The sequence below is a fragment of the Schistocerca piceifrons genome, chromosome 2 (assembly GCF_021461385.2).
Source record: "Schistocerca piceifrons isolate TAMUIC-IGC-003096 chromosome 2, iqSchPice1.1, whole genome shotgun sequence".
Lineage (NCBI taxonomy): Eukaryota > Metazoa > Arthropoda > Insecta > Orthoptera > Acrididae > Schistocerca > Schistocerca piceifrons.
This window is the reverse complement of record NC_060139.1, coordinates 815,232,954-815,252,750: the sequence shown is the minus strand read 5'-3', so window position 1 is coordinate 815,252,750 and position 19,797 is coordinate 815,232,954. Positions and strand designations below refer to the sequence as shown.

Below are 19,797 nucleotides of genomic sequence, written 5' to 3'. Positions count from 1 at the left end.
CTACAACAAAAAGAGCCTGTCAATAGCAAAAAAATTAAAACACTACAAAACAGTTACTCAACCAGAAATAACATACGGAAGTGAAACCTTCTTCAAAACAACTAACACTGCACAAATAGACAAAATACTCAAAATAAAGAGAAGAATCATCAGAATGGGCATCAACAAATCGTACAAGAAGGATGGACACTGGAGAGTAGCTACAAAAGAAACGTTCTACAAGGAAATAGAACCGGTAACGAGTACTATCAGGAAGAAACGCATTTCATTTTTTGTACATCTAATCAGAACACCAGAGAACAGGATCGTCAGGAGAATAACAGAAAAAATTGTGGAATAGTAAGTGCACCATTAAGTGGATTACACAAATCAAGGAAGATATGGATGAGCTACAGATTACATTGGAAGGCCAAAGAAACAAGAGTGACAAAATCAGGAAACTCACAGACAAACAAACCAGACTGCAAACGAGAATCAACAAACAGACTATAGGAAGGTTGATTTCAGATGAAGAAAGAAGGATGAGATTCGAAAGAATGAAGAAGTACTGGGTTGAGAGGAAACTGAAATAACGTTGGCTAGAGTGGTCCAATGAAGACCATAAAATGTAAATAAATAAATAAATTGGGATGCTATAAGTACCACTTATTTTCGGACAGCGGCGATCGAAACGAATCCAATGATGTATAACAGTAAGGTCTTTGAAGGTCAACGAAGATCACAAAGGCATAAACGTCCATTTAAAGAAGGTGCGATGACCATTGGTATCAATGCAGAGCTGAAATCATCTTATTATGGATTGAGTAGTATGTCTTATCACTTCGGCACTTATCGAAGCACATGTTCTGACATTTCTCTCTCTTATATCGTGCAAATAGTAAATATTTGCCGAATACGGCGTATCCATTTAAAGTGCCATTGGCATGTAAATACCATTCGACAGTATCGGAATACAACAGTAATAGGAATGGTAAGACTAGTATCGCCGAATCAAGCGAATGTAAATGATGTAGTCCTTCGAAGAACAAGCGTATAGGCTTCACATTTACGAAGAATGCCAACAAAATTCAGTGAGAGCTAGAGACTTATAAGCTGAAAGATATCTTCAGTGTACTCACCCTGCACGTCGTACATTTAAATATGTGTATGATAAATTGAGAACAACTGCATGTTTAACGCATCGGAAACATACCCGGCATAGGAAAGTTACTAACGAGGAAACGGAAATTGGTACTCTTGTCACTGTCGTTCGAGATCCTTGCGTTAGTTCACGTCAAATCGCAATGGAATCTGGCATGAGCCAGAGTAGTATTGTTCTTGTTCTGCATCGCCACAAGTATCATCCTTACCGTATCAGTCTCCACGAAGAATTAACTGGTACGGATTGCATGCGTGGCGTTAAATTCTGGCCGGCCGAAGTGGCCGTGCGGTTAAAGGCGCTGCAGTCTGGAACCGCAAGACCGCTACGGTCGCAGGTTCGAATCCTGCCTCGGGCATGGTTGTTTGTGATGTCCTTAGGTTGGTTAGGTTTAACTAGTTCTAAGTTCTAGGGGACTAATGACCTCAGCAGTTGAGTCCCATAGTGCTCAGAGCCATTTGAACCATTTTGAACTATTAAATTCTGCCGATGGGCTCAACTTCAGATTCAGAGGAATGACACATTTATTAATTTGATTTTATTTACTGGCGACTACATTCACGAAGCATGGAAATGTTAATTTGTATAACATGCATTATTGGGCAACTGATAATCCATGTTGGCTGCGGCAAGTTGCACACCAAAAATGGTGTTCGCTGAATGTATGGTGTGGGATTCTGGAGGAAAGAATTATAGGCCCCTCTTTCATCGAAGGAAATCTTAATGTTAGGAAGTACACCACATTCCCACAAGAAACATTAGGTCTGTTATTGGAATAAATACCTTTAGGAACAGGGAACAGAATGTGGTATCAACACGATGGGTGTCCGAAACATTTCTCGCTGATGGCTAGAAATGAGTTTCCGAGACAATTCCCAAATCGTTGGATTGGACGCGGAGGCGACGTGTCGTGACCGGCCCGTTCGCCAGACTTCAATGCTCTGGGTTTTTTCTTGTGGGGATTCGTAAAAGACATTGTTTATGAAGACGTTCCATCTACTCCTGAAGATATGCGAGAGAGAATTGTCAGAGAATGTGCCTCAATAAGTGCTGAAGTGATAACTAATACCACACAATCCATGATAAGAAGATTGCCGTACTGCGTTGATACCCGTCACTTCGAACACTTTCAGTAAATTGATGTACATGCCACCTTTTTGACCTTCATTGACTTCAAAGACCTTACTGTTACACATCATTGGATTTGTCTCGATAGTCGCTATCTGAAAATAAGTACCAATCTATAGCATCCCACTAAAAAAGAAAAAAGAACTTGACTTTCACATCTCCGATGCGACCCCACCTAGCAACAAAAAACCAACGCCATATTATGTCCCCCATTGCCCATGCAACATTTGTCCGACAAACTTTTCAGTTACTATCGTACTTTCGGAGCTATTCTTGCTGGCAGTAGTTAGTGACTCACCCTGTACATGTATTGGAGCTTTGCTTGGCTAACAGGAAGCGAAGACGTTGTTCCTAGGTAGGTGACCCCGTGCCACGTCAACAATGTACCACGCTGCCACCTCCACGTACAATGCTGCCAAGACTATAAATTTTCTGACATAATGCACCATATTATGTATATCCGATACTCACTGTGACATTGATGTCATATTCGCTCAGTTACTGAATTATCTATTCCTTGATGCCTGAGGATGTGTGTTAGCAACATATCCCTCATTTTAATCAACTGTGGAATATACACTACTGGCCGTTAAAATTGATACACCACGAAGATGACGTGCTACAGACGCGAAATTTAACCGACAGGAAGAAGATGCTGTGATATACAAATGATTAGCTTTTCAGAGCATTCACACAAGACTGGCGCCAGTGGCGACACCTACAACGTGCTGACATGAGGAAAGCTTCCAACCGATTTCTCATACACAAACAGCAGTTGACCGGCGTTGCCTGGTGAAACCTTATTGTGATGCCTCGTGTAAGGAGGAGAAATGCGTACCATTACGTTTCCGACTTTGATAAAGGTCGGATTTTAGCCTATCGCGATTGCGGTTTATCGTATCGCGACATTGATGCTCGCGTTGGTCGAGATCCAATGACTGTTAGCAGAATATGGAATCGGTAGGTTCAGGAGGGTAATACGGAACGCCGTGCTGGATCCCAACGGCCTCGTATCACTAGCAGTCGAGATGATAGGTATCTTATCCGCATGGCTGTAACGGATCGTGCAGCCTCGTCTCGATCCCTAAGTCAACAGATGGGGACGTTTGCAAGACAACAACCATCTTCACGAACAGTTCGTCGCCGTTTGCATCAGCATGGACTATCAGCTCGGAGACCATGGCTGCGGTTGCCCTTGACGCTGCATCAGAGACGGGAGCGATGGTGTACTCAGCGACGAACCTGGGTGCTCGAATGGCAATACGTCAATTTTTCGGATCAGTCCAGGTTGTGTTTACAGCACCATGATGGTCTCATCCATTTTTGGCGACATCACGGTGAACGCACATTGGAAGTGTGTATTCGTCATCGCCATGCTGGCATATCACTCGGCGTGATGGTATAGGCTGCCATTGGTTACACGTCTCGGTCACCTCTTGTTCGCATTGACGGCACTTTGAACAGTGGACGTTACATTTCAGATGTGTTACGACCCGTGGCTCTACCCTTCATTCGATCCCTGCGGAACCCTACATTTCAGCAGGATAATGCACGACTGCATGTTGCAGGTCCTGTACGGGCCTTTGTGGGTACAGAAAATGTTCGTTTGCTGCCCTGGCCAGCACATTCTCCAGATCTCTCACCAATTGAAAACGTCTGGTCAGTGGTGGCCGAGCAACTGGCTCCGTCACAATACGCCAGTCATTACTCTTGATGAACTGTGGTATCGTGTTGAAGCCGCATGGGCAGCTGTACCTGTACACGCCATCCAAGCTATGTTTGACTCAATGTCCAGGCGTATCAAGGCCGTTATTACGGCCAGAGTTGGTTGCTCTGGGTACTTATTTCTCAGGATCTATGCACCCAAATTCCGTGAAAATGTAATCACAAGTCAGTTCTAGTATAAGATATTTGTCCAATGAATACCCGTTTATCATCTGCATTTCTTCTTAGTGTAGCAATCTTAATGGCCAGTAGTGTAGTTTCTCTCTCCCTGATTCGATTCAGTACCTCATCACTGATTATTGGATCTATGCCTTGAATTTTCATCTTTGTTCCGTAACATTTTAAAATCCTAGACTGTCTTTTTGGTTGCACTCTAGTCTACGTTTAGCAATACATGAACCAATTACTAATACGCAACTAGCTGTAAAAGACGTTGGAGATTAAGTGAACTGTTTCGAAAATGATGGCCGCCTATTACCCGAATAGAGATGGTAACAGCTGGAATCGAACCTGAGCTGATTAACTGCCAGAAGGTGCGTTTGACAAGTGAACCATGGCACCGTTACGTCAACTGCTCCTCAAAAATTGCTCATGCTCTGCTTGCACGATTATTTACAACCATTTTGAAAGAAAAATATTGACCTGTGAACACCGTAGAACTCAATAGCGCCGGAAGGGATAACTTCACATCAGAGTATGCGCAGTCGAAAACACAGCTGCGTCCTTCGCAGCACAGCTGACCATTTCAGCACTAGACACTGGTTTTTGATCGTCACAGAGAGAGCACTAAAAAACATATTTCCACTATTTTATATGGATACCAGCGCGCATCCGAAGAGAAATGGCGTGCTTTTAATGCGGTTTATGGCTCGCATTTGAGGAGAAATAGCATAATTTAAGTGTGATATTTACAGTGCGCTGTTCTATATTAGCACTGGCCGCCATAACATACACTCAACACACTACATTCATATTAGGTGAGAGATCTTACAGTAAGTCGCATGAACACAATGAAATTTGGTCACATAGTTCGGGTTAGAACTAGGCAAGCATATATTTGTGCAAGGAAGTTTGCCTCTGATAACTAATCAAATTAAAACGATGCTTTACTAACCATCAGAAATAATACGATGGCTTTCAATAATGTTGGACAGTGGTAGACAGATGATATGATTAAGCTTCAGAGTGGGCTGAATATTTATTCCATCAGCCTAACGAGGAATATGGTTTGGCAAATCCTGATGATAAAATTGTGTACCAATCGGTTTAGCGAAGCTATATGAATTTCATCAGGCTTGTCTATACGCTGACGGAAATGAAAAATGTTACATCACGAAGCATCAGTCCGATATCTGTCAAACATTGTAGAGCTGTTCATCACAGTACATGTACTAAAGAGTTATGCTTACATTCTAATAGGAACTAATGTACATCAAAATCATCGTCATATCATTATTATTAGGTTAGATCTCCAAGGGCTCGAATACAATATTTACACACAGTGAGATGAAAGTGAACAGCCTCCGCATGAACTTGCAGCGTCTGAAACACACGACGTATCAGTTCGTGAGGCTCTTGTGAAAGTATACCTCTTCGTATCGCATCCCAGATATGTTATCTGGGTGAAAAATCAGGACACCAGGCAGACCAGGAAAGAATCCATACATTCATTAAAGCATTTATGGCGTGAATGGAAGTGTAGGGTCCAGAATTTCCTGATGCAATACACCATTTGGTATCATGGTCACGAAGGATAACAACAGAGTCTATTCTTGCAGTAAACTGACGAGCACTCAGCCTCTCTTCAACAATTACCAAATGTCCTGTTATCATATCCAATTGATCCCCAGGTTGTCTGAGGGTACGTAGGTGTCGATCTGATCACCAAAAAAATGGAAACGAGACTCGCTGCTAGACACCACGGAATTCCATGTTTCAGTTGACTCTGCTCGACACCATGCAAGTCTCTGATGTCTATGGTAGGCAGTTCGAGGTCTGAACCCTGCTTCCAGCGTTATATTCTCGACAGTTCGTGATCCAAAGTCTGCCTCTAACCTCTATCCCCATTTCACCCATTGTCGTGTATTCTCAAGAACCAGTCGAACAATCCTACGGCCTTCTCGAGCGCTGGTCCTTCTGGAAGGACTCTTCTTGACACACTATTGCCCTGAGCCCACTACGTCGCCACTCGTCCAACAATCATCGCACTGCAATAAATTATCTATGCGATTTGTCGGTATATGTTCCCATATCCCTTATCTTAATGGTTCTTAATGGTTCGACCTTTCTGATGTTACACATTCCCATCAAAAATCTTGTAACAAAGCCATTCTTTATCTATTTTTTTTAGTCATCAATCTTCTGACTTGTTTGATGCTACCCACCATGAAATCCTCTCCTGTGCCAACCACTTCATCTCAGAGTAGCACTTGCAACCTACGTCCTCAATTATTTGCTGGATGTATTCCAATCTCTGTCTTCCTCTACAGTTTTTGTCCTCTACAGCTCCCTCTAATATCGTGGAAGTCATTCTCTGATGTCTTAACATAGGTCCTATCATCCTGTTCCTTCTCCTTGTCAGTATTTTCCACATATTCCTTTCCTCTCCGATTCTGCGCAGAACCTCCTCATTCCTTACCTTATGAATCCACTTAGTTTTCAACATTCGTCTGTAGCATCACATCTCAAATACTTAAATCCTCTTCTGTTCCGGTTTTCCCACAGTCTCTGTTTCCCTACCATACAATGCTGTGCTGTAAACATACATTCTCCGAAATTTCTTCATCAAATTAAGTCCTATGTTAGATACCAGTAGACTTCTCTTGGCCAGGAATATTCTTCTTGCTAGCACTAGTCTGTTTTTTATGTCCTCCTTGCTCCGTCCATAATAGATTATTTTGCTGCCTAGGTAGTAGAATTCCTTGAGTTCATCCACTTTGTGACCATCAATCCTGATGTTAAGTGTCTCACTGTTCTCTTTTTTACTACTTCTCATTACTTTAGCCGTTCTTCGATTTGCTCTCAGTCATTATTCTGTACTTATTAGACTGTTCATTCCATTCAGCAGATCATGTAATTCTTCCTTACTTTCACTCAGAAATGTTATCAGCGAATCTTATCATTGATATCCTTTCGCTTGAATTTTAATTCCACTCATGAACCTTTCCTTTATTTCCATCATTGCTTTTTCGATGTACAGACTGGACAGTAGGGGCGAAAAACTATATTCCTGTCTTACAGCTTTTTAATACGAGAACTTCGGTTCTTGGTCGCCACTATTATTATTCCCTCTTGAATCTTGTATATATTGTTTATTACCCATCTCTCCCTGTACCTTACACCTATTTTTCTCCGGACTTCTAACATCTTGCACCATTATACAAGGTGTCCCATTTATCTTGACCACCCTAAATAACTGTTTGTCCAAATGAAAATTACAAAATGTTTCAAGCAAAGGTTCTTTAGCCGTCAGGGGGACATCCATCAGCATGACTGCCTTCGTTGCAGCTCTGTTTTTTTACAAAGATATGAACAGTGGTATGACTTTTTAAATTGCACCCTGTATTTTTTATTTGGTAATTCATTTCCTCTCCTAAAGACCTATTCAAAAATGTATCACAGTGTACCATTTACTGAAACATAACGTTATCAATCACATGACACAACACTGACTTTCAACCAGGAATCACAAACTCGTCCACTTGCTGGAGTTGTCAGAAAGCAAATTAAAACCAAGTAAAAACACAACACAAAATGGACTTTGACTCTCCTGTAGTATTGCCCAGGACTAGAACATTCAAAGGTGCTCAAAGTGGTGACACTGGATACCGATATACTGGTGCACTCGTTGAATGAAAGAATTACTTACTGCTTCCAGTGCTGCCTGCTGAAGAGAATCACAAGCGAGCACGATACGTTTCTGCATGTCCTCTGGAGTTGTTGGAACATCGCGATAGACAACGTCTTTAATACATTCAGAAAGAAAAACGTCCAGAGGATTTAAGGCAGGAGACCCAGCAGGCCAAGTAACTCTTCCTCCTCGACCAATCTCCCATCTGGCAGGATACCTTAGACTCAGAAAACGACGTGCACGTAGGGCATTATGTGTTGGACATCCATCGCGTTGATACCTTATAAGCATTCTGGTTCTTAGCCGCACTTCTTCCAGAAGAGGAGGAACAATTCGACTGAAGAAGTTGGCATACGCTGTGCCGTTTAGACTACAACTGATTAAGTAAGGGCCAATAATTGTAGTACCAAGCATCCCACACCAGACGTTAACTCTCCATTGACGCTGATGGTCTACCTGTATAAGCCATCGAGTGTTATCGCTGGACCAATAATGCATGTTCCTTGTATTTACCTGTCCTTTGATTGAGAAGGAACGTTCATCGGTAAACAGAACATTGGAGAAGAAGTTCGGGTTGGCGAGGATTTGCTGCTGTGCCCACTGACAGAACTGTACACGGTTCTGGAAATCATTCCCAAGCAATTCTTGATTTAGGTGTACATGGTAAGGATGGAACCGGTGACGTGTAAGAATACGACGTACACTGGTTTTAGGAATGACAATCTCGTGTTGAAGCTATCTTGTGCTCAAATGTGGGTTCATACCAACGGAAGCGAGAACAGTAACTTCGGCAGCTTCGTCTGTGCGAGTGAGACGACGATTGCCTAGTCGTGGGTTGAAACTTCCCGTTTCCCGTCGCAACAAGACGAGAAAACATCCGTCGGAAAGGTGGGTACTTGTCAGGATATCGCTCTCTGTACAGTTCCGCTGCCTCCATATCATTACGCCTACCTTCAACAACAACAATGAAAGAAACGTTATGTCGATGCAGTTTGTAGGAAGGACTGCCTTTAATGTATGCTTACTCTATACAATGGTATTTAAAAGGACTAAAGTACTGTACTAAATGTTCACGTACATAAGACAATGTGTTGCAGTTATTGTTCTGCTAACTTACATTCCTGATAGGTGAGTAGCCTTTCTACCTTCTCTTCGTTGGTGTACATTCTACTCACACAACTCAACTGACGGTGGTTCACGGAATAACAGGTGTGCATTCTACTTATGTTTACATTTGTCCTCTCTCAACGTCAGCACGTGGATGAGTTTCATTACCCCAAGTACCTGCACTAAGCGCTGGGAGCGTCAACATGAATGTTGAGTTACGTAATTAATAACGTTGTGTTTCAGTGAATGGTACACTGTGATGCATTTTTGAATAGGTCTTTAGGAGAGGAAATGAAGTACCGAATAAAAAATACAGGGTGCCATTCAAAAAAAGTCATATCGCTGTTCACATCTTTGTAAAAAACAAAGCTACAACGAAGGCAATCATACTGACTGATGTGTCCCTGACGGCTAAAGAACATCTGCTTGAAACATTTTGTAATTTGCATCTGGACAAACAGTTATTTAGGGTGGTCAAGATAAATGGGACACCTTGTATAAATGTCGAACGCTTTTTTCAGGTTGACAAAGCATATGAACTATTTTTCTTTAGCTTTGCTTCCATTATCAACCACAACGTCAGAATTGCATTTACCTTTCCTAAAGCCAAACTGATCGTCATCTATCACATCCTCAATTTTCTTTTCTATTCTTCTGTATGTTATTCTTGTCAGTGACTTGGATGCATGAACTGTTAATCTCATTGTGCAATAGTTGTCGCAATTGTCAGCTCTTGCAGTCTTCGGAATTGTGTGGATGATATTTTTCCGAAAGTCAGATGGTGTATCGCCAGACTCATACATTCGACAAACCAACATGAATCTGTTTTGTTGTCACTTCCCCCAATTATTTTAGAAATTCTGATGGAAAGTTATCTATCCCTTCTGCCTTATTTGATCTTTATCTATAGTAATTACTTTTTTCCGTACATTTTAAGTGGACTTGACTACACAGTGCTCACAGTAATACTTCTTTCTGATTTGATGGAGTGAATTTAAAAAGAAGGGACACATTCTGACAAACACAGTCCGGATCGCTAAGTTCTCTGGCTTTCAGGAACACAAGAGGTTTGAGGAACTCATTACGCTCTTGAAAGTATTAAAAAGATAGTTTCGTACACGTTTTGAGCACACTTTTCGAGAGCGTTTGCCGATTCAGTTGCAAGCGCTCCTGTGCATGTGCGGATGTAACTGATCGAGCTGCAAGGTAATTCCCGTTTCAAAGACAAATCGTTTTAAGTTAAAACAGTTCAGAACGTCTACATTGCTTTCCTCAGGTAAATTTTTGACGTCTCTGTAATTATAGTGGAAAAGTGCTACAATATTTTGATCAACATATGTGCGTGAAAAACCGTTTTCGATTATGAAAGTAAATAAATCACGATTATATGGCAACGTAAATGGTTCAAATGGCCCTGAGCACTATGGGACTTAACATCTTAGGTCATCAGTCCCCTAGAACTTAGAACTACTTAAACCTAACTAACCTAAGGACATCACACACATCCATACCCGAGGCAGGATTCGAACCTGCGACCGTAGCGGTTGCGCGGTTCCAGACTGAAGCGCCTAGAACCGCTCGGCCACACGGGCCGGCCTATGGCAACCTAAGTACGAAGCTATGTGAAATTATCTGTTTCTGTCCGTATGCCGACACTTTGTACCAGTGTCTTTAGTGCACCAGAATAATTAATTACTGAAAATTTGTTTTGTTTGTGATGTATGTTGTTGAGAAATGCGAAGTAGTAAACCAAATGTGGAGTGCGACTGCACTGCCCTTCAAATGCTGTGCGTTCGCCGTTTCAACTCTTTCCCCTCCTCGCACTCACACAGTGTCGTGTTGGTGTGGGAATGTGCAGTGAGAGATAACGCTATGGCTCTCCTGTCAGGGCATGGCACCTGAACTAAAGCGTTGCCTGCAGGGTAAAGATGTCTGAACATGCTCTCATCTATTAAGCCAAACAAGTCAATAAATTAAGTAATACAAAGCCTGTAACGGTTTATCTGGACATTAAGTTCTTCCTTTGTGCATTTGCTGTGCATGACTCCCGCATTTATGCTAGTTCACCCGCTTTCTAACAAGGGGAGACCACGACGTTGGGAGAACAGATTTACTTCAAACTTTGTACACCTTTAGCAGGCCATTAAAACAACATAATATGCAAGTAGTAAGGAGCACTGCTCTGGAAATTCCGAGAAAATCACAAGAGAAATTTTACGCGTATATTATGTGGCTTATGTATCTGCGCGTAGTTGCCGGACGTTAGAGTTCATGGTGGTCAAGTGATTAGCATCCGAGTTTCGTAAGAAGAACGTGTATGACGTTACGGTTTGACTCCCGCTCAAACTTAATTAATAATATATTTTTCATCATTGGTCAGATTATTTAATTTTCAAAATGTCAATGAGATGCGTTTTCCCATAGAAACTCTGAACATTCCCTGTAAACGAGGGAAAGCTGCGTTCATTCGATGTAGTAGATGCCGTTTGAGTTCATTTCTGTGAGACAAATACCATCCTGCAACGTGTAATGTCGAGAGCACATCTGACGAGTAATTGTACGTTACTCGTGTGGTGTGGCATATTGTGACTTACTACATTAATGACTGTGAATAATGTCATTCACATCACTATTTATGGAGGTTTGACTTTGGCTTTCTAAGCCATTCCCTCGTCCTTGAAAATTTAATTTAAAAAAATAATACGTAGTGAAATAACGTAATTATGAAATTCACTAGAACTTCCTGAAAATGTTCGTGTTTTTTTTCAGTACATTATCTCTTAAATGTCATATAAATTAAATAATGTCACGCGGTCTAAGATGCCTTGCCACGGTTCGCGCGGCTCCTCTCATCGGAGGTTCCAGTTTTCTGTCAGGTATGGGTGTGTGTGTGTGTGTGTGTGTGTGTGTGTGTGTGTGTGTGTGTGTGTGTGTGTGTGTGTGTGTGTGTGTAGTCCTTAGCATTAGTTACTTTAAGATAGATTAAGTAGTATGTAAGCCTAGGGACCGATGACCTCAGCAGTTTGGTCCAAGAGGAATTTACAGCAATCTACAAAAATGGTTCAAATGGCTCTGAGCACTATAAGACTTAACATCTGAGGTCAACAGGCCCCTAGACTTAGAACTACTTAAACCTAACTTATGTAAGGGCATAAGGACATAAGTAAGCAGCAGCTCGGTGCCGGACTGAAGCTCCTAGAACTGCTCGGCCATAGCGGCTGGCTCAACAATTTACAACAACAATTAAATAATGTGATCAAAAATTATAGATTACAAATAGGTATTGGGAGGGTTCGAATCATTGCCTCGTCCACGATCCGTTTGCAATGCTCGAATGCTAATCACTATTTTGGTTTTATCTCATTTTGTTTGTCATTGTTCGTTGTGAACGTCCCATGACATCCGTTCAAGTTCATCGTTGATCCATGCACTCAGGTCTTTTTTTTTAATTATTATTACAGATGGCAGTTAACAGTCTGAACGAACACGCTGAGCTACCGTGCCGGCGACCACTTGACCACGGTTGACCTCTAACGGGCGGGAACTCCCCACAGATATATCGGTGACATAATAGACGCGTAAAAATTCTCTTGCGATTTACACGGAATTGCCAGAGTAGTGAACCTTGTTACTTGTACATTATGTTGTTTTAATGGCCTACTAAAGCTTTATAAAGTTCGAAGTACACTACTGGCCATTAAAATTGCTACACCAAGAAGATGACGTGCTATAGATGCGAAATTTAACCGACAGGAAGAAGATGCTGTGACATGCAAATGATTAGCTTTTCAGAGCATTCACACAAGGTTGGCGCCGGTGGCAACACATAAAATGTGCTGACATGAGGACAGTTACCAACCGATTTTTCATACACAAACAGCAGTTTACCGGCATTGCCTGGTGAAACGTTATTGTGATGCCTCGTCTAAGGTGGTACCATCACGTTTCCGACTTTGATAAAGGTCTGATTGTAGCCTATCGCGATTGCGGTTTATCGAATCGTCGCATTGCTGCTGGCGTTGGTCGAGATCCAATAACTGTTAGCAGAATATGGAATCAGTGGGTTCAGCAGGGTAATACGGAACGCCGTGCTGGATCCCAACGGCCTCGTATCACTAGCAGTCGAGATGACAGGCATCTTATCCGCATGGCTGTAACGGATCTTGCAGCCACGTCTGGATCCCTGAGTCAACAGATGGGGAAATTTCCAAGACAACAACCATCTGCACGAACAGTTCGATGACGTTTTGCAGCAGCATGGACTATCAGCTCCGAGACCATGGCTGCGGTTACCCTTGACGCTACAACACAGACAGGAGCGCCTGCGATGGTGTTCTCAACGACGAACCTGGGTGCACGAATGGCAAAACGTCAGTTTTATCGGATGAATCCAGGTTCTGTATACAGCATCATGATGGTCGCATCCGTGTTTGGCGACATCGCGGTGAACGCACATTGGAAGCGTATATTCGTCTTCGCCATACTGCCGTATCACCCGGCGTGATGGTATGGGGTGCCATTGGTTGCACGTCTCGGACACCTCTTGTTCGCATTGACGGCACTTTGAGGAGTGGACGTTACATTTCACATGTGTTACAAACCGTGGCTCTACCCTTCATTCGATCCCTGCGAAACCCTGCATTTCAGCAGGATAATGCACGACTGCGTGTTACAGGTCCTGTACTGGCCTTTCTGGATACAGAAAATGTTCGACTGCTGCCGTGGCCAGCACATTCTCCAGAATTCTCACCAACTGAAAACGTCTGGTCAATGGTGGCCGAGCAACTGGCTCGTCACAATACGCCAGTCACTACTCTTGATGAACTGTGGTATCGTGTTGAAACTGCATGGGCAGCTGGACCTGTACACGTCAAAAAAATGGCTCTGAGCACTATGGGACTCAACTGCTGAGGTCATTAGTCCCCTAGAACTTAGAACTAGTTAAACCTAACTAACCTAAGGACATCACAAACATCCATGCCCGAGGCAGGATTCGAACCTGCGACCGTAGCGGTCTTGCGGTTCCAGACTGCAGCGCCTTTAACCGCACGGCCACTTCGGCCGGCTGTACACGTCATCCAAGCTCTGTATGACTCAATGCCCAGGCGTATCAAGGCCGTTATTAAGGCCAGAGGTGGTTGTTCTGGGCACTGATTTCTCAGGATCTATGCACCCAAATTGCGTGAAAACGTAATCACCTGTCAGTTCTAGTGTAATATATTTGTCCAATGAATACCCAATTATCATCTACATTTCTCCTTGGTGTAGCAGTTTTAATGGTTAGTAGTGTAAATCCGTGATCCCGAAGTCGTGGCCTACCCTTGATAAGTACATACACATAAACTAGAACACAGCTCAGTGCAGACAGCACAAAGCAAATGAGCACGATAAGTATCAAGTGTTCCCCTGCCACAGACACGGTGCTTGCTTTCCTCGCCGTCGTTCTTTTTTTTTTTTTTTAAGCTACGTAACAGGAAACGTCGCGTTCCGCCGTTACGTGGCCGGTGTTTAGCATATGGCTGGCACAAGAAGTGGCCACTGGGAGTTCCCACAGTGCTAGCAGAGCGCCGGCGTACCTGCGTACGAGGTGAGCATGCCGCGCAGCTCCGGCTGGCTGATCTCGCCCACGTAGGTGACCACGGAGGACTCCATGAAGCCGACGCTGAGCCCCAGCACGGCGCAGGCGGCGTACAGCGCCTCGGGCCGCGCCGCCCAGTAGAAGACGAGCCAGCCGGCGAGCAGCGGCGCGTTCACCAGCAGCATCGAGCGCTTGCGGCCCAGCGTCTCGAGCAGCGCGCCCGCCACCACCGCCCCCACCGGCTGGCAGATGTACGCGATGCTGCCTGCGACACACACCGCAGCGAGGGCGCTCCTGTCACACACCTCGAGCAGCACCAGCAACCACTTCACACGTTTTATCAAGAGCAGTTTGCAAGCCGAGAGACGATAATAACATAACTCAAGGTTCCGTCAGACACAGCCTAGTGCAACCAAGGTGTATATCATATGCAATCTGGACTTTGAGCAAGCAATAGGGGAAATCAAAGAAGAAATTGGTGAAGTTCAGGGAGAAGAAATAAAAACTGATGTTTGTTGATGACATTAGAATCCTGTCACAGACAATAAAGAACATGCACGAGTAGTTGAACCGAGTGGGCGTTGTCTTGAAGGGAGGATGAGAGTATAAGATGACCTTTAACAAGAACAAACGAGGAAAATCGAATGTATTTTAATTAAGTCAGGCCAATCTGATGGAATTGGATTAGGAAACGAGGCGCTAAAAGCAATAGATGCGTTTTGCTATATGGGCAGTAAAACTAGAGAGGGTACAACATGCAGACTGGCAATGGCAAGAAAAGCATTTCTGAGGAAAGTTTTTTACATCAAATATAGCTCTATATGCTGGAAGTCGTTTCTGAAGATATATGTGTGGAGCGTAGCATTGATGGAATTGAAACGTGGATATTTTTTTACTATCAAAACCAATCTCGATCACAATTTATTTATTACGGTGACAGGTGTCGACCACTACTGTGGTCATCTTCAAACCACTGAGTAAGAACCTTCTTCTGGTGGTAAATCACTACTAGGAGGTTCTTATATCACTAGTAGTGATTTACCACCAGAAGGAGGTTCGTACTCATTGGTCTGACTATGACCACAGTAGTGGTCGAAACCGGTCACTGTAATAAATAAATTGTGTTCAAGACTGTTTGTGATAGTAAATATTTGTAACACATTGATCACTGTTCACTCCCACAATGTACTCAAAAGTAATGAAACGTTGATGACAAACAGTTCCGACAAGAAGAGAATAGTGGATTTTCAGTTGGGGTGCTACAGAAGTCTGAAGATCAGCGGGGTGTACCATATAATTAATGAGCAGGTACTGCATAGAACTGAGGAGAAAAGAAATTCTTGGCACTGCTTGACTATAAGAAGGTGTCGTTGGGTAGGACACATCCTGAGACATCAACGCATCATCAATATAGTACTAGAGGCACGTGTGGGGTAAAAGTTATAGAAGGAAACCAACAGATGACTACAATAAGCAGATTAGGAAGAATGTAGGTTACAGCATTTATTCGGAGATGGAGAGGCTTGTACAGGATAGAGTAGAGTGGAGGGGTCCATTAAACCAGTTTTCGGACTCAAGACCACGACAGCAAGAACAACATTATACTATTTCTGTCCTCGCAGTGGCATCGTCCTCATGGCTGTTAAGAACACCTGAACCAGTTTCCAGCATCAGTTGGAAGGAGGATTTGTTCAGCCTGGAGATCTTTCCATAACCAGTCTAGATTGGGTTAAGGACTAGTGACATCACCAAGAATCGAACCCATACCTTCAGTAGGATTTTTGAACCTGTACTGCATTCAAACATTATGGAATAGCTCAAAGAAAACAATCTGTTGATACACAATCATCACGTATTCAGAAAATAATTTTTTTCTGACGTTATTCACACGAAGTAATGAATGTTATTGAAAAGAATTCTCAAGTTGACTCCATATTTCTGGATTTGCAGATGTCTTCTGAAACCCGTTGCATTGGCTCTGTTGAGCTCTCTTCGGTCTTTCTATACGTTTTAGCAACTCTGCCTGTCGGTGCATCTGTGATTTTGACTCTGGGTAGAAGGCGGAACAATACAGGGTTTCATTAGATAACCATAGTGATCGAAAAACAGTTCGTTAAGCATATATTCATTTGTATTTACGATGGTTTTCGCTTGATTTCCGTTTACATCGGGAACTGCCGTCTGATAGCACAAAAGGTTCAAATGGCGCTGAGCACTATGGGACTTAACGTCTGAGGTCATCAGTCCCCTAGAACTTAGAACTACTTAAACCTAACTAACCTAAGGACATCACACACATCCATGCTCGAGGCAGGATTCGAACCTGCGACCGTAACGGTCGCGCGGTTCCAGACTGACGCGCCTAGAACCGCTCGGCCACACTGGCCGGCTCTGATAGCACATCGTTGATGTTTTTCTGCATTGGACAATGATAATTTTTGTCTAATTTTCAGTTGTTCTGCAGCACTATGTATTTCTTATGTCTTACACAACACACTTTTTACGCACACCACTGTTTTTTGCTTGTTTTTATGCTTCTAACTGTGGTGTGCGTAAAAAGTGTGCTCTGAAAAACATAAGAAATGAATAGTGCTGCAGAACAACAAGACCAAAATTATCAGTGTTAGCCGGCCCTGGGACCGAGCGGTTCGAGGCGCTTCAGTCCGACACCGCGCTGCTGCTGCGGTCGCAGGTTCGAATCCTGCCTGGGGCATGGATGTGTGTGATGTCCTTAGGCTAGTTAGGTTTAAGTAGATCTAAGTCTAGGGGACTGATAACCTCAGACGTTAAGTCCCATTGTGCTTAGAGCCAAGTGAACCATCATCAGTGTCCAATGTAGAAAAACATCAGCGATGTGTTAGCAGACGACATTTCCCGATGTAAACGGAAATCAAGCGAAAATCACCGTAAGTGCAAATCAACATATTCTTAACGAACTGTTTTCCGATCTAAAAGCAAATCTAAATGTAAATAATTACAGACCACTGATGATGCTTTACCCTCAAAAGGCGAAACGCGTCGGGAAAAAAAAAAAAAAAAAAAAACCACACATCTTTGTAGTTGCAACTAGAGAACAAAAATATCCTCAAGAATTCTGAAGCAATTACGGACAATATGACCACACAAATGAAGAATTTAAAGCCATAGTGGCACTTTGACGTTCAGTAGTTGTATTTTCTCAACTTACATTTTGCGTTTCACATATCTATAGATATATTAATCACGTTTCTTAGTGCCTATGCTATATGTCTGTGTCCCATGGTATATTTCTGAGTTCCTTCTCCTATTTCTTTTGTCGTCTGCTCGAGAGTGTGTGTCAGCGTCTGAGTGTGATGTTTCCATATATGACGGACATTCCGAAAGTCAGTTTCGTCACTACGTTTTAAAGAGATGGTGGTACACCAGGAGACACAAACAAACGCCGTATGAATCCATACCCGTTGCTGTTTCAACGACGGAAGGGACGTCAGCGGAAGTGGAATGACGCATGCGCAGAGCGCCAAACAAGAGGGAGTAGGAGTAGATCGGTACCCCCGAAGTTATTCCGGTACAAATCGCTATGGAAGACGGACGTGTACTGATAACGTAGTCGCCAGTGAAAGTTCACCATGTTTCCGTTTGAATGGGCACGTGGAACTAGTGTTTTTTTTTTTTTTTTTTTTTTGGTTTGTGGTTTTAGGGCGCAAAACTTCTATGGTCATTAGCGCCCAGCCCGTGACGTAGGAAACAGGAATAAACGAAAGTTAAAATCAGCAGCAATGGGAACAAGGTCATAAAATTTGAGAAACTAAAGGCAGAAGGAATGCTTAAAAATCCACTACAGAAAGGGGTTGTTTGTCCCCAAAAAAAGCTTCAAATCACTGACGTCATTTCACTGTCACTAATAAACTGTAGAACGCGGTCAGCTGAGCGCGTGTCATCTGCTAAAATCGACGATAGATCAGGCGATAGCTGTAGACGGGAGCGTAACGGATTAAAATAGGGGCACTCAATTAAAAGGTGTCTGACCGTCCACAGCTGAGAGCAGTGGGGACAGAGTGGGGGAGGATCACCGCTTAAAAGATGTCGATGGCTAAAAAGACAGTGCCCTATCCGGAGTCTAGCTAAAATTACCTCCTCCCGACGACGCGTTCGGGAGGAAGAGGTCCAAGCGCAAGGAAGGGCTTTCACTTCCCGCAATTTATTATGGGGAAGTGTTGACCAATGCGCATGCCATAAATGAGCAACTTGGCGACATAAACCACTCCGTAGATCGGTAAACGGAAGAGACTGAATAGCTGGCCGAGGAAGAGAGACTGCAGCCTTGGCCGCTATATCGGCCGCCTCATTCCCACAGATACCAGCGTGTCCCGGGAGCCAGAGGAACGCCACTGAGACGCCACCCAGGTGGAGCAAGCGCAGACAGTCCTGAATCCGGTGGACCAGAGGGTGCACAGGGTAAAGAGCTTGGAGACTTAGGAGAGAGCTGAGAGAATCTGAGCAGATTACGTACTGTATCCGCTGATGGCGGCGGATGTAGTGGACAGCCTGGAGAACAGCGTAAAGCTCCGCAGTATAACCCGAACACTGGTCGGGAAGCCGAAAGTGATTTGGGGTGTCGCCAACAATATAGGCACTCCCTACACCTAACGATGTTTTCGAGCCGTCGGTGTAAATAAATGTGGCTTCCGGCATTTGTGCACATAGAGCAGCAAATGCCCGACGGTAAACAAGTGTAGGGGTACCATCCTTGGGAAATTGACATAGGTCTCTGAGCAAGTCGATCCGGGGACGGAGCCAAGGCGGTGCTTACCCCAAGTTGTCAAGAAGGTTTTAGGAAAGCGGAAGGAAAGAGAATGGAGCAGTTGACGTAAGCGGACTCCCGAGGGTAGTAGGGAGGAGGAGCGGCCTGCATACCCGACATCAAAGGAGGCGTTGAAAAAAAGGTCATGGGCTGGATTAGCAGGCATGGAAGACAGATGGCTAGCATAACGACTCAGAAGGACTGCCCGCCGATTGGACAGCGGAGGTTCAGCAGTCTCAGCATAAAGGCTTTCCACAGGGCTGGTGTAAAAAGCTCCAGACACTAAACGTAATCCACGGTGGTGGATAGAGTCGAGACGCCGAAGAATAGACGGCCGAGCAGAGGAGTAGACTATGCTTCCATAATCCAATGTGGAACTAGTGTGTCCATCGTCATTAAATGCCTAAAGACCGTGTATGGTGACGTCATATTTCGTCAAATGGTTGGTGGCTTTCCTCAACCCGTCGGGCTTTCATCTGTTCCCTGCA

At 43.6% G+C, this 19,797-nt stretch overlaps 1 protein-coding gene across 1 annotated transcript in view; it reads right to left on the bottom strand.

The window, feature by feature from the left end:
• LOC124775891 (facilitated trehalose transporter Tret1-like) overlaps window positions 1–19,797 on the bottom strand; it is a 349,558-nt gene that overhangs the window by 90,475 nt on the left and 239,286 nt on the right. Inside the window, exon 4 of the mRNA XM_047250726.1 lies at window positions 14,525–14,791. Coding sequence (XP_047106682.1) covers window positions 14,525–14,791 — 267 coding nt within the window. The remainder of the gene's footprint in view (window positions 1–14,524; window positions 14,792–19,797) is intronic.